The 14,762-nt window shown below is 54.8% G+C and overlaps 1 protein-coding gene across 1 annotated transcript in view; it reads left to right on the top strand.

Moving 5' to 3' along the window:
* FLT4 (fms related receptor tyrosine kinase 4) overlaps nucleotides 1-14,762 on the top strand; it is a 57,062-nt gene that overhangs the window by 11,364 nt on the left and 30,936 nt on the right. The window contains exon 2 of the mRNA XM_072872435.1: nucleotides 10,899-10,995. Within this exon, the coding sequence (XP_072728536.1) occupies nucleotides 10,899-10,995 (97 nt within the window). The remainder of the gene's footprint in view (nucleotides 1-10,898; nucleotides 10,996-14,762) is intronic.

Below are 14,762 nucleotides of genomic sequence, written 5' to 3'. Positions count from 1 at the left end.
TGCATTTACCCCAAGGAACTGCACCTCCTGTCCTGCTGGCACGGATTCCAGGAGGGCTCTTAGATCTGCAGCGAGCACTCAGAGCTCCTCCAGCAGCCCTTTCTGCTTGTGCACATCTGACCTCGTACCTGAGGTTTCCTTCCTCTGCCGCTACCTCCGATGACTAATTCTCCTTTGAAGAGCGTGTGCCTGTGATCTTCCTGCTTCCCCTCGTGCCCACCCCGTCGGAGGCGGCAGAAGGGGTCGTGCAGATGTGCATGTGCGCACGTGCGGGTGTGCATGCAAGAAGCTGCGCCGTGGAGGAGGGTCCGTGCTCTCCCGCTCCCCAGGCAGCAGCTCTCTCTCATGCCCGTGATCACTATTCCCTTTGCTTCTTTGCTTTTTTTAATATTATTTTTAGATTATACTTGATGCTTGAGAACCCTGCTTTGATGCTTGAAAACCCTGCTTTGATGATCAGGAAGTTTAAATTCCTCCTGCACTGTGCTTGTGCTTCCTACTTTCTGGATCCATCCTCATTTAATGTAGCTTTTTTGTGTCACGTTGGCTGTGGGATAAATCCATTTTCTTTGTTCCCTGTTATCTTTCATTAGAAGGAATAAGGATTCCTCCTTTCTTGCTTGCGTATCTTTTTTTCCAAGCCAAAGCAGCCCAGTTCCTGCTGCCCTACCCTCTGTGGCTCAGGCAGGGATGGAGGTACAAAGAGGCTGCATGATGGGCTCACAGGGAGCCTGGAGCAGATGGGGAATTGAATCCAGGTTTTCCAAGGCCAAGATAATCATCTAATTGCAAAATTGTTTTTTCCCACTTACCCTGTTCATCAGCTTTTCTCGCGCTCAGCAGCTGGAGATCAACTTGAGGATGGGTTGTGCTGCAGAGGAGAACAGGCACTGCCAGCTCCAGGGCAGCTGTTTGGTTTGAGGGCTCTGAGTTGATTTCAATTCACAGCTAAGTAGCAAACATCTGGATGCAAACTCCAGGGACGTGAAGATGGAGGAGCAGGTCTCTTCCGCTTGGCACGGTGGCCCCAGTCCAGCTGCATGGCTTGCAGACCCCTGGAAAAGCCCAGCACAGTCAGCCTGGCTGCAGCAGCCTGGGCAGGAGGCAGGCAGGGTCTGCAGGCTTTGCTTGCACAGGGAAAACCCACCCTGAGTGCGGTACAGGGGTTTCTTCAGTGTCCTGCTCAGCCTTTCCATAAGCCAACAGTCTCGGGAAGAGCTAAACTTCAAAGGCTAGCAATTAAGCCCACACACGTCAAGGAAAAAGCAAACCTGTGACTTGCTTTTTTCTTTCTAAATGCTGCTGCCCTTTTCTCTCCGTGCTCAGTGCTGACCCTCGGGCTCTGTCTGACTTCCCGGTCAGCTGCCTCTGCCTCTTCATCTCCCAGCGAGAGTCGGATGTCAAGGCCTCGCTTAGCTTGAACTCCATCTTCCCCCAACGGCACATCTGTGGCTTGCTTCAACGGGAGCTTCACCTGAGCCTCTGGGAACGGCTCATGATGGATCTGTAGTTAATGGTGTCCAAACTGACGGTCTCCTCTCGGCTGCTTCTCAGGCTTTTCCCTTCCTCTGTGTCCATGCAGCAAAGCCCCGGTGCTGCAGGTGGAAGCCCCTGCCCAGGCACTGGAGCTGGTCCTGGCTCTGCCCGGGCTGTCGCCAGCCTCAGCGTGGGCAGCTGGGGCTCTGGGAAAGGGGACGATGTCCTGGCGTGGGCAAGGGGATCCTGCCCTGATGCACCCACTCTGTTTTGGCAGCGGGTGGTTTAGAGACTCCTAGACCTGGATGTCTCACCTGGATCACTGTGTGTAAGAGCTGGTGGTGACTTGGCCTCCGGGAGCTTATCCCTCTCTTTGGGAATATCTCTGTGGGTATCCCACAGTGGCAAAATCCACCGTTTAGCTAAGTAGCATGAAAAGGTACTTTGTCGTCTGCCTCATAACTTCATCAGGTACAGCGTGAGAAGCAGTGGATAATAATTTCCTTTAGTCGTTTACCCTTTGTCACTGTATAGGCTGTAATTTCTTCTCAGTGGCCGAAGATGTCTCTTTAGGTCCCATGGGTTTGTACCCATTGCTGCCAGAGGTACTTCAGCCCAGTAGAGCCCCTGGGGTTACACCTGGATAGACACGGGGTGGAATTAAACTCTGAATCCTGCAATGGTCAGGCAACTCCTGAGCAGTCCCAAATAGGTTAACTGGAGGTAGCAGCAGTACAAGCTTTTCCCAAGCCATTTGCCCAGAGATCCCAGACCCCCAGGGCCCAGGGGGGATGTCCCCAGCCCATCCTGGCCATCCGTCTGTGCTGGCAATGCCTGTCTGCCAGGTACCAGATTTGGACCAACACTCATTTCATGTGAGCTGTGGACCATCCATTGTGTCCCTTCAGGTTAGAGACGTAATGAACAGTGCTAATTTCTGTTACTGGTTCCCTAAAGCCATCTGATCCCTCTGCTCTTTCTACGCCACGTTAATCACATCCTGCGGGGGCAGAGAATGTGAGCAGGGCAAGATTTTGAGAGAAGTAAATTAAAACAAGAAGAGAAGCAACCTGACAGTCCTTAAGATGTGGGAGGATAATTTTAATTGAGTTTTGCAAGGGTTTAGCCATGCAGTTAATAGGGGCCACTGGAAGAGGGGTGGCTATGTATGCTAAGCAGGGCGGCTCGCCTTGGGCTCCTGCAGAGCTGCGGTGGTGGCAGAGCGGGAGCTGCCACAGGCATTTTGGCAGGTCTGAGGATTTCTGCCCCTTGGGGAGTGAATCCTGTGGACAGAATAGGTCCTGTTCCTGTCTGAAGGTGCTGGGTTCCCCCTCCCCTCCCTGCACGTCCCGCTGAGCCGGAGCTGCCCTCCGAAATGTCAGGGAGAGGAAGCAATCCTCGGCTTGTTAGTTTCTACAAGGAAATAAAACACACAGATGGCTCGAGCATCCTCTATCTCAAAGGCAGGAAAAGGATTCTCCGGGCAGGAGCAGGCAGCCAACAAACCCGGAGCGATTCAGGGAATGGGGGACCAAACAAAGCGGCGTCTGGCCAGCCCCTGGCCAGCAGCAGAAGGGGTGGGCCAGCAGCCTGCCGAGGGGAAGCGAGCTCTCTGATGTGCGGGAGCATCCCTCGCCCGAGCGAGAGCAGCAAACAGCCGGCTCCCCCGGGGCCTGGGGAGGCTGCTGACGGCAGAGATCCTGGAGGAGATCTGCAGGGTGGCCCCGGCTGACCCACTGCCCCAGGCCGGACATGTGGCTACCTGACAGAGGCTAACTTTGGCTCAGGACGTAGCCTCTTGGGGAGGATGGAGTAGGGAGCGAGCACGGGGGGAGTGTAGGGAGAGGAAAGACAGCAGGAGACAGAAATGCAAACATGGCCTGACAGCCGTGGGGCAGGGGGAGGGGAGGAGGAAAAAGCAGGGTAAACCTGGCAGGATGGAGCAGGAAACCGGGCTGGAGCAAGGCAGGGCGATGGTGAGATAGTGCTTCCTGCGGAGGGAGAAAGGCAGACAGATAAACACTCCCAGACAGGCGCTCGTTGACCCCTCTTTGGGATGCTTTGGGATGACGCGGTGGCAGGTCCCAAGGGCATGGGTGGCTGTGCCCGTGCAGAGCAGAGTCCCAAAAGCAGGTGGCAGCGCGGTGGGGCACTGGGTGTAGCCCTGCTCTGCTGCCTCGGGACAGCTGGCTTGTGAAATACCCTGATTTAAATCCCTGCCTGGAGGCACCAAGGGACGGGGACTGAAGGTTACAAAGGTAACTTTGCTCCTCAGGACAGCCCAGCTCTCTTGAAAGTGGCTCCTGCTTTCGAGCTCCTCTGTTTCTGTCCCCTGGTGAGGCTGCCAGCTTGGAAGTCCAAAAGCTGAAGGAGCCCAGAGAGCTCTTGACTTTCTTTGCCTTGTTCCTCATCAGCGTGGGTGATCAAAAATCTTATGAGATTTTTGTGCCTTGCCAGGAAAGAAGCAGTTAATTAAAGTTTATGAGCACTGAGAGGCTAAACGGACCTGTTGGGGTGCATGCATTGAGGCTAGAGCAGCCTTTTGGACTGAGGCTGTGGGGCTGCTTGGCTGGACCCGCGGGCGCTGGATGTGCAGCCGTGCTGCCGTGGAGTGCCAGGGGCTGGGGGAGCAGAGCAGAACACCCGGCCTCGTGGTGCTGCTGGTCTGGCTGTTGCTTCTTCCGCTTGTGTCTGGACCACGCTGCCGTTGCAGGATGCACTGCTCACATCTCTGCCCACCCCATCCCGCTCCCCGCTTGGCTGGCAGGCCGGGGGATGCTTCGGCTGGGGTCTCCCCTGGCCACAGGTGTGGAGCTGGAGGAAAGTCCTGATTTCTTGCATCCCCCAAGTGCCCTGTCCATTTGGACACATGTCCTTCCTCCTCACCTGGGATCGCTGCAGACCCATGGTGCTTGGGGTGTCTCTGAGGCTGGTGCCAAGAAAAAAGCATTTCCACCAGCTCTGATGGCCCTTTCTTCAGCCCTCAGATTGGTCCCTGCTTGGGGGGGATCCTGCCTCCGCACACCAACTTACCCACAGGTGTCTCAGGGCAAAGTTAGTGTCTCATTATGCTTTTGGTATTGGACAGGAGGGATCAGACACCCAATAATGATGATCACATCTGTGTTTGTGACTATTGACTGAGTTCATATAATTATTAGTCCCTTGTGTCCCCTGAAAGAGGACAGCCTGCCCCAACTGGAGCAAAGAAACATCTGATGCTTTGGGAATACCCTCACAAAATAGTAAGAACACAGATCCACGACACTTTGATTTGGTGACATTTCAGGGCTTTGAGGTCCATGGATGAAAATCTCTAGAGCAGAGGAGTGTTATCTCGCCACAGGCATTGCCCACCATGAACAGGGGAAAGGTGTTGCCCCAGGCCTGAATGAGCTCTTGGTGTGTGGGGGTCAGTTGTGTGGCTGGGCAGTGATGCTACCGTAGCACAACGCAGGGCGCAGAGGGGCTGATCCTGCACAGCGGAGCACAGCCCCTGCGTTTAACCCCTTCTGGGACAGGTCTGAAGCAATGGTCAACCTTGGGTTGCAGCAAAAGGAACCATCAGTCATGAACCCCGTAAAATAAGGGACCTGCTGCTTTTGCTCTTGTGCAAATACATAGTTTTGGGGGGATTTCCAGTTTTCTATCATTACTGGTTTTAATTTATTCATTGCTTACACTTCAGCCTGTTCCCATCTTGCCCACAGAGCCCTTTAGCATGTTAGCATGCTACCTCTCTGTTTTTCCCCTAGCCTCACCGTGGGCATGGGTGGCTGTCACCCTGCCCTTGCAGCCCCCGGGCACAGGCTGCTGGGCAGAACCTGCTCCATTTTGGTGTGAATTCCCGCCATGGTTTGGGGCTCGCCCTGCCCGCTGTGAGGCTGGAGAGAAAACACCTGGTGTGGCCGGAGCCTGCCATTCATTTCTCAGCCTCTTACGATATCTCACCTCTCTGCAAAACAAGCCTTCCTCCGTGCTGGAGAGCACCGGGAGGAGGAACAGGAGGAGCTGACAGCCCTGTGTCCAAATTCCCCCTGCTGCTCTGCCAGCTGCCTGCTCCTTGCGTGACATGATGCTCACGCTTTGCCGCTCCAACCCACAGCTGGATGCTTGCCCCGCGCATGAGGAGGAGTCGCTCCGTGGGGGAACTTCAGCCTTGTAGGTGGGAAGTTGGCCCAGCTCTGCCTCCAGCACGTGGACTTCCCGTGTGCCCGTGGGCAGCTGCGGGTCCTCCAGCACCAGGCGCCAGGGCAGTCAGTTATACCAGCACGGGGCAGGTGGGGAAGGGGTAACTGGAGCAGAGGGGGAAGATGGCACCTGCGGTGCTGGGGTTAGTTCCTGCACAGCAAGGGGAAATGGCGCGCATGCAGTTTCACCAGCAAATGCTGATAATTTGGACAAGCCTGGCCTGGAAAGCTGAAGGAGAGGACTGCAGAAAGGGCAGAGCAAGGTTTCCCCTCCCTCTGCCCCAGTGCCAGCTATTGCTGCTCTTCTGCATCAGAAAGGGTTGTTCAGTCCCTGTTTCCCCAATTGCCAGCAACGTATCAGAATTTTATTGCCAGCTGCCCTGGAGCAAGTCTTTGCTCACATAGTAACTCACACAGTATGGTGAGTGGTTGCATGTCTAAGTACGTGCCTTGCCCTGCTTGCCAAGGGAAGAGCCCCATCACCAGCTTTGCAGCCTGCAGGGGCAGCTCAGGGCAGCCAGGGCTAAAACCCAGGAGAAATGCATCTCCGCTTTGCAAGAGGAGCCACATCGGGCTATCTGGTAGCACTGGGCACTGAGCAATCCCAGGGTGTTCAGAGTGCTGTTGAGCCCTAGCCAGGGACAAGCCAGAGCAGCTGCCTGAGCCCAGTGAGTTTGAAGAGGCTCATCCGTGGTGCTTTGCATTGCAGGTGCAGGATGTGGTTAAATTCAGGGGCTCCATCCTGGAGTCTTGGTCTGGGCATTCGCTTGCTTGATACAAATCTGCCAGAAATCCCGTTTGTAGAAAGATCTCGAGTTTCTGCCTTGCTTTGTTGGGATGCTCATTGACTGGGAATTTTTGCCTGAATACAGCAAAGTCTTTTAGGGGGTAGTAGCAGGGTCAGGGTAGCTTTGCTGGGGGAAAGGACACTCTTTTCTTCCCTTCCAGTACAGCACTGGGGTGGGCAGGCTGGGTTGGGCTGGGTATGCGAGGTGCAGGGAGACAAGCAGGAGCACACAGCCCCATCTGGACCAGCTTTGCTCTGTGCATGTTATTTTGCAGCTCTGGTCACAAAACCCTGAAGTTTGGTGGCAGGAGCATGAGCTGTGCTGGTTAGCTGGGGACACGTGGTGGCTGTGGCCAGAGCGATCCAGTCCAGCGCTGGGGAAGGAAGTCAGCGAGAAGGACAGAGCGTGAACAAAATCCCTCTCCGGAAAGGCGCCCCGTTAATCAGTCAGCGGGGCCGACTCAGCAGAGAGGGAGGGAAGGGGAAGCAGAGAGGTGCTGAGGTGGTGTGCGGGGGCTCGGAGGGAGGATCCGGTGCAGGGCTTCCTGTGAGTGGAAGCAGAGGGAGAGCGGGAGCTGTGTCACCATACCCTGCCGTGCCATGCCTGCACCTCCACCCACGCGCAGCCTTTGCATGGGTTTCCAAAGTCATCGCTCGCTGCGGCGGTGCTGGCTCTGGCACAGGCATTGATTTGCAGTGATTCAGCCATCTGCAGCAGTCACAAGGGAAAACCAGGCCCCTGGCAAGGCTTTCCCTCAACGTGCTCAAGGTCAGGCACAAGGCTGGTCTCTGTGAGACACCCTGGGGTGGGTGGCACTTTCCAGGGCAAGCGTGGCTTCCCCACCAGGTAGGGAGAGCCCTGGGATGCAGGACCCCAGCAGGCAGCTCTGCTGTGCTGAGAGCAGCAGCGATTTCAGGGTGCAGAAAGAGGTGGAGCGGGCTGGAGAAAATGAAGGAGCTGCCAGCGATAAGGAGAAAGCCCTCGATGCAGCCTGGCCCCTTTCAGAGCCGTGTGCTGAGAGATCAAGGCTAGGAAAACCGCTGGGAAACGCACTTCTCCAAAAATAGACAAGGTGTGAGTGGCTGTGGGATCCTGCTTCCTCTCCCCGCATCCCATCAATCCCCTTCTGTTTATTTTAATATCCCGCTGCCAACTTGCTTGGAAACCATCTTGAAAAAACAAAGCTTGCTGGGGCTGCCACATGCCTTTTTAATTACATTAATGCTCTCCCCGCACAAGGGCGTGATTTGGTGTGCACTAGAGAGCAGGGTCTCCTCAGAGGGACAAGGAGATAAAGCATCGCTGGGGTTGGAGGTGGGGAAGGAGGGACTCGGAGGAGAGGAGACACTCCATGCTCTGGAGACGTCTCCCTTGCACCCTGGGATTTGACGGAGACACAAACCATCTGTATGTCGGTTAGCAGAGATTTAATGGCCAAACCCAGCACCAAGTTCAGTGCTGGGGAGAGTGAGACACAGGAGAGCCGTAGCAGGGCACACGCTCCCCCAGGGAGGGAAAGGGCAAGGGTAGCAAGGGGGTGGATCCGTCTGGCAAGCACAGAGAGGGATGGAGAATTTTGGGGGGAAAGCTGATGGCTTTGAAGATGCTCTTGCAGGCTGGGAATGGCTCTGTGCATCCCTTTGCCTCTCCTGGGTGCCATGGGTGGCTGTGGGCATCAGCATCCCAAGATGCCAGCCCCAGTGTCAGAGTGAGCAGTGGGTCCCCAGCGTGAGCCAGTGCCTGATGCCAGGGGTCCCTGAAGCTCCCGGCGGTCCAGGGCCGGCGAGGAGGCTGGACAGCCGCGAGGGCTGGCCTGGTGGTGGCTGCCAGCAGCGGGAGTGTCCCCAGCCCCGCACCGTGGTGCTTTCGGAGGGAGCAGTGGTTCCTTTTCCTGTTTTACTCGCGGAGGGCCGCGGACAGGATGCATCTGCAGGAATCCCACAGCCTCAACCTGCACAGATCGTACTTTTTCTTTCTTCCCCTCCACCCCCCGGTGTTGTTTGCTAACAGGTCACCAAGTGACACGTGAAGGGAGGCAGGGGGTTATTTCTGCAGCCGTCCTGCTCCTCCCAAGCCCGGCGGTGGGGCAGATGCAGTGTATAGCACAGGCAAGAGTCTCCTGCCACCCTGGACCGCTTTTTTTAGCGGTTCAAGCAAGGGGGACCACCCCAGTTTTGAGACCCACTTTGGTGCCTGTCGCAGCCAGCCCCGGGGATTGCCATGCCAGGGTTTTGGGCATTAGCTTTCTGCTCGCTGCCCGGGGCACCAGCAGGATAAGAGGGTCTGCTGTCCCCAGCCAGCCCTATGTCAAGCCACATCTTTCACATTTTGGGCTGAGCACCATGGGGGCGGTGGGCACCCCCGGCCACTTGCCGGGATGATGGACTGGCAGGCTGTGGCCATCTGGAGAGTGGTATTTGCACTGGGATAAGCGTGTCTGGCATTAATAGGAAATGCAGCTTAGCGGTCAGATTCCGTCCCCCCCTCCCCCCCCCTTTTTTTTTAATAAACTTTGTTACATTTTGAAGGGATTTTACCAAAAATGTGCTCATTTATTTTTACAGCCCCAGGACACATTTTTGTCCATGACATCTGACGTCCCCTCCCTCAGGGAAGGAGAGGTTGGAGGCATGAGGCAGGGCGTCCTCCACGGGAGCCGAGCGCCGCCCGGTCCCAGGGACGTGGTGACGCCGACCCGACCCGCGTGTTGAATGACGAACGATGGCTGCTGTTGTTGTTGTTGTCATTGAGAGAAGGGTGTCTGTAGGACGGGCCATGGGGAGCAGGACCCCCGCGCAGGCGGAGGTGGACCGGGGCGGCCCCTGGGCTGACGCCGCCTCACGCGGGCGAGGGAAGAGGAGGCGGGAGATGGCGGGGGGAGATGGCCGGTGCCCCACCGTTGCCATGGGGGCAGCCACGGGGACGGCCACCTCGGAGCCGCGCGCAGGCGGGAAGGAAGTGGAGAACAATCGGGGAGAACAAGGCCGGCAGCCCTGGCCTGGCCGTGCCGGCAGTGCCGCTCGGCACGTCCCTCTACCACCGCATCCCCCTCGGCGGCCTCTCCTGGTGGCAGTGGACCCTGGGCACCCCAGCTTCTCCACGGGCCTGGCTCCTCACACCGTGCCTCAGAGGCCTTGTGTCAGAGGGGCTGGCGGCCATTTGGTGTCTCCCAGGGCAGGTTTAGGAGCTTCCCAACATTCATGGCGTGGCTCTACCAAGGGGCTTCCAAGGCCCGCAGTCCTCAGGCCACAGTTTTGGAGGAGAGGCATCGTACCGCATTCCTGCTGCTTGCGAAACTCGTGGAAACATCAGTCCTCGAGACCTCTCCCTCTCTGCCAGATCTCTCTGATACATGGGTTTGAATGTTACAAGGGAAGAAGACAGACATGCACAGAACGCAGTTGCAAAAACCTCACGTTTCTGTAGAAAATCAAGCTAGCAACGTGTTTTTGCATTCTTTTCTTCCTTAGCATTTAGCATCTACCTGAGTCACAGCTTCACATTTTGCAACTTTTTTTTTCCTTCTATTTCTGGTTAGTTTGCTTGCTTGTTTTTGCAGTTACCGAGACTTTTCTTTTGAATTATCTCACGTCTCCAGAAGCTGGAGTTTTAAGATAAAGATCACGAAGTAATGACAGTCAGCAACATCCTGCTAATGAAAAACAATGTCTCTGAGGGTATGTCTCTGAGGGTAACCGGTACTTCGAGATGTTTTGTCCATGAGGAGCTCACTTAGGGTGCGTGTCTGGCATGCCGGAGGTGCAAGAACACGAGAAGTGGGACTCTCCCAGACAAAAGCTGGGAGAAGAAGTGCATGATAATGTGTTTAACTGCCCGTCCTTGAGCCTGGATAATTTCACTTCTGGAATGTCTGCCTGGCTGTGGTGCAGAGAAGGGGGCTGCTGTAATCCCCAAAGGTTTGGTCTTGTTCAGGTGACTGCCTGTACCCAAGAATGCCCAGCAGTAGAAGGGCATTCAGTGAATGCCTGCTGCCTCCTGAGAGCATCTCTGAATAAACACAAGAGGTTTGCGTTTGTGGTATCTGGGCAGATGGATTTTTGTCCCCTGATTACAGCAAACTACATGCGTATAGAAAAATCTCCCAACGGACTCCCTCTAGTTATCAGATAAGATCGTTTCAGAGCAGTAGTCCAAGTGAGCTCAATCTCAGTCACCTGGTGAGGAATGGCCACACCTGGATTCCCTGATTTCTGGTCTTCCATTCTTTTTCTGGCCCTCATCTGTGGTAGTCTGTCTGTCTGAGCCCAGGGGCTCTCTGGCCCCAGCCCTAGAGTGGTTGCTGAAGAGCAGACTCCTATGAGATGTTTCCTTCAAGAGGCTTTGCCCCTCTCTGGGCTCGTGATGCCAAGCTAGCTGCTGCTCACCGCAGTGGGTCCAGAGTAGCAGTTGTCTGCATCATCCCCTCTCTCCTTTCTCCCCACAGATCTGGTGAGCAGCTATTCTATGACCCCCCCTACTCTTAGCATCACTGAGGAGGAACACTCCATCAACGCCAAGGATACGCTGACCATCACCTGCAGGTAAGGCGCATGGCTCTGCCTAGACTGCTCTTACCTGGTAAGTGTTGGAGGACCAGGCAAGGAGAGCCCACCAGGGACACCTCAGCTGCAGTACACCTGCAAATTAGCACAGCTGAGTAGAAATCTGCCACATTCACCAAGTGTGAATTCATCTAATTAATTAATTGAAAAAGATGCTGAAGATGTCTCAGAGGAGATGGTGATAACCTCTGCTGTAGTCTTGCAGGCAGAAGGAAGATAGAGAAACATTTGCATGATCTGATAGCTTCCTTGTAAGCTCTTTAGGGAAACTGGCCTTTCTAACTCTCCTTGTCTTTCTCTGATGTTGCTTATTCTCACCTCATCGGGGGCTGCTAGGGTTGTAGTTCCGGTTTCTAAATCTGGCAGGTCATTTTGGGACATGTTGAGAAATATCCATGGGAGAAGGCAAGGCTGCACTTAGTGGTGGCTGTGAGAGGCTTCCAGCTTTTCTAAGAAGCTGGGATTTAATGCTCTGCCTTGTACACATGGGGGTGAAGAGAAGTCCCGGTGAGACCAGGTGAATAATTCTGTTGAGAGGAGCTGGAGAATCTCTGGTCATTTTGGAGACTGTAGGTCTGAGAAGGTGATGTGCCTGAATTGATTTGTCCCGTGCTGGGACACTTGGCTGTACATGTTCTCAGCACTACTCCCTACCTTGGAAAGAAGAAAAAAAAAAACAAGTGGGAGAATTGACCAAGGTCAATTTTCCTGACAAAGCTGGAGTTTCCCTTCAGCAGCTGAAAGCAGATCCATGCTTGGGATTTGAGTGCTAGGGCCCAATGGGGGTATAAATTCAGCATGGGCCTCAAATGGGTGTTTCTCAGTGTTATATATAACTATGGAGCAATTACTGCAAACACTTGGCTGGCATTGTGTTCATGTCTTGTCACAAACATATTTAACTTTTCCTGGAACAGATGGCATTGCTTTTACTTTGTGAATCAGTTCACAGCCAGGGGCTAGGGACAGAGGAGAGATTGTTGATGGCCATACTGAACTGATTTCACTCCTTCTGAGAAGCTAAGCGGTTGTGGGCTTGTTCATATGGTGACCTGAGGAGCCATGGTGTGTGCTAGGTTGTAGGAGGCTGTGTGTTGGAGGACTGTGGTCAGCCATATAGCTGCTGTGGGGGACATAGAGGGAGAGGGAGGAATCTGGGGACTCCAGTGCTCTGCCTTGGCAGGTCCCTCCGCAGAGGGACGCGGGAGCTGACACCCTCTGTTGAAACCTTGGAAGAGGAGAGATTCAGTGAGATTATTCCAGATTAGTTTATAATCAGGCCAGACCCTTTCTCAGCAGTGGCCCAGGGAGGGCATGGGATTCAAGAGCATGGGAGAGGTGTGCACTGCCGGTGCCCACAGTGAGCCCTGCGCAGGCGCCCCGAGGATTCTGCATCGGGCAACGCTGCAGCCATAGCCTGGCATCCAGGGCTGGCTGCTGCGGGACTGGTCCCATGCTGCCAATTCCCTGGGTGATTGCCATGGAGCAGGATGCCTGAGAGTGCTACACGTGATGGAACAGACCTGTGTTCTTGCAGCAACTTAAGGCGGGGGAGCTGATGGGTAATTGGGATGTGCAGAGACAGCCCTGTATTGCCTGCAGGTTGAGCCAAGGCTAAAGGACATACTGAAGTTAGAGGTGTGGTTAAAAAAAGTGTCTTTCGCAGTCAAGCATGAACATACCTGCTTAGCACCATGAAGCGGAAAGCCTTTCTTTTTGGGTAGCCCTCCTGGACTGGGAAGGACAAGATTGCCCTTTTCTTGTGCACTTATTAGGTATTGTTTAGTATGAAGGAAAATCACATGAAGTAGAAAAAAAATCTTATTTCCAGTGCAGACTCTGCACGGCCTGCCCTTGCAGGGAGCATCGTACAAGCAACAGAGTGTCTGCAAGTGGCAGCAAGCTCCCAGTTCCCTGCTGCAGTGCCAAGGCTCATCTTTCAGGCTCACTAGGCAGCATCCATACAGCATGCAGGCATGGACACAGCTGAGATAAGGAACATCCCTACCCCTGGCTCGCAGGTGCTGTGCAGGACTGAACTGGCCAGAAGAAGAGCAGCAGGACCATCTGCAAACAGTACTAAAACCCATGCACCATCTGCCCACATGCTCCATGGCTGCCCCCCACCTTTGCATCCTGCTACCCTAGATGTGCTCCTCTGGGATTGTGCAGTGTCCTTCACACCATCCGCAGGTAGACAAGTCTCAGCATCTCCTGCATGGCTTAGAGGTTCCCATTCTCCCTCTGAGCTCTCAAGCCTGTGTTTGTCCAATGTCTTGAGGAGACAGTTTTGACTGTGGGACACTATTACTTCATTTGAATGAAAAGTAAATCTTTCCTGGTTCCTGGATCTCTAATTACACCCAGCTGCTTCTCCAACCTCTTCTCTGGACCATGGCCCACCCTGGGAAGACCTGGCTTGTGTTAATGGGAGCTGAAGGGAAAACATGCAGACCACCAAGAGAACAGGCAAAGGAGAGGGTGGTGGGGCAGGGTAGGGCAGAAACAAACACAAAATCAAATCCAGGATCCAGGGATTCCCTGCTGAGCATCGTGTTGGATGTGGCTTCAGTTTGACCCTGGTCTTCCCTTGAGAGCAATGTCCTCTGGCTGCTCTTTGAGCTGCCCTGGAGCCAGGAGTACGGGCCTGCTTGAAGCAGTGCTGCAGCAGAAAGCTGAGCTCAGAACCCACCGTGTGAGACTCCCTGGAGACCTTTCAAGCTTCACCCACCGAGCGTGAGAGTCCCGCAGCCAGCTGCACTCTCAGGCTGCCTTGCAGCAGCCTGGATCTCACACACCCACAGCTCTGCAGCCCCCCCTTCTCCTCCACATCCCACCTAGCCTCATTGGTGACCAGAGTCCATGCCAGGCCATGGAATAAGCAATGCCTCTGGAGCTGGGCATGCTTAACAGAGACCCAAAGACACTGCACACCCACAAGGAGCCACCAGATGCTGGCCTCTGCTTTTGCAAATGGTGTCACATACAGGCATGTTCCCCCCATTACCCAGTGCAATGCACCCTTGAGAGGTCCAGACAGAGCAAGAGACTAGTGTAGGAGCATTCCCCAAAATACAGATCATGCCAGATCAGCCCAATACAGATCAGGGCTGGCTGAGAGCCCCAGTGATGTTTTGATCTAAGCATGTGGCAGAGCAAGGCAAAGGGGCTGATGCCCACATGGACAGTGCATCTTTTATTAGCTTCCATCCCAAGAAGGAAGGAAAGAATATTGTGAATCTCTGCATTCATGCCCTCGGCAGCCTGCGCTGGGGGAAAGTGGAGAGCTTGTGCTGTTCCGGCTCATGAATATTGGAGCAGAGCCCACAGGAGCCAGCTGCACAACAGCAGAAACCTCCGGAGGGATCGACTCATTCCTGGCTGTGCCAGCCCAGCCCCATCCCAACCCAACCCATCCCATCCCATCCCATCCCATCCCATCCCATCCTGCAGGTGCTGGGCACTCAGGTGGAGAGGGAGCATCACCCAGCCGTGGTATTCAGAAAAAGGACAAGGTTGTCCTTTGCTGCCCACTGACTTGTTAATAGAGCTGACTCGCAGATGCTTGCGGATGCACAAACCTTACTCTGACAGAGAGGAAGTATTTGACCCCGGAGCCCTCTTGGCTCCCTTGGAGGAAATGAGCGCTGTGGCAGGGCTGAAGGAGCCCGAGGACAAGGCAATGCCCCACCATGGCTGCTCCGGAGCAGTGTCCAGGGACACACAGCACCTGCTGCTCTTTCCTA

This window comes from Ciconia boyciana, chromosome 9, assembly GCF_034638445.1.
Source record: "Ciconia boyciana chromosome 9, ASM3463844v1, whole genome shotgun sequence".
Classification (NCBI taxonomy): domain Eukaryota; kingdom Metazoa; phylum Chordata; class Aves; order Ciconiiformes; family Ciconiidae; genus Ciconia; species Ciconia boyciana.
Note: the sequence above shows the minus strand (reverse complement) of the source record. Positions and strands in the feature narration are given on the sequence as shown.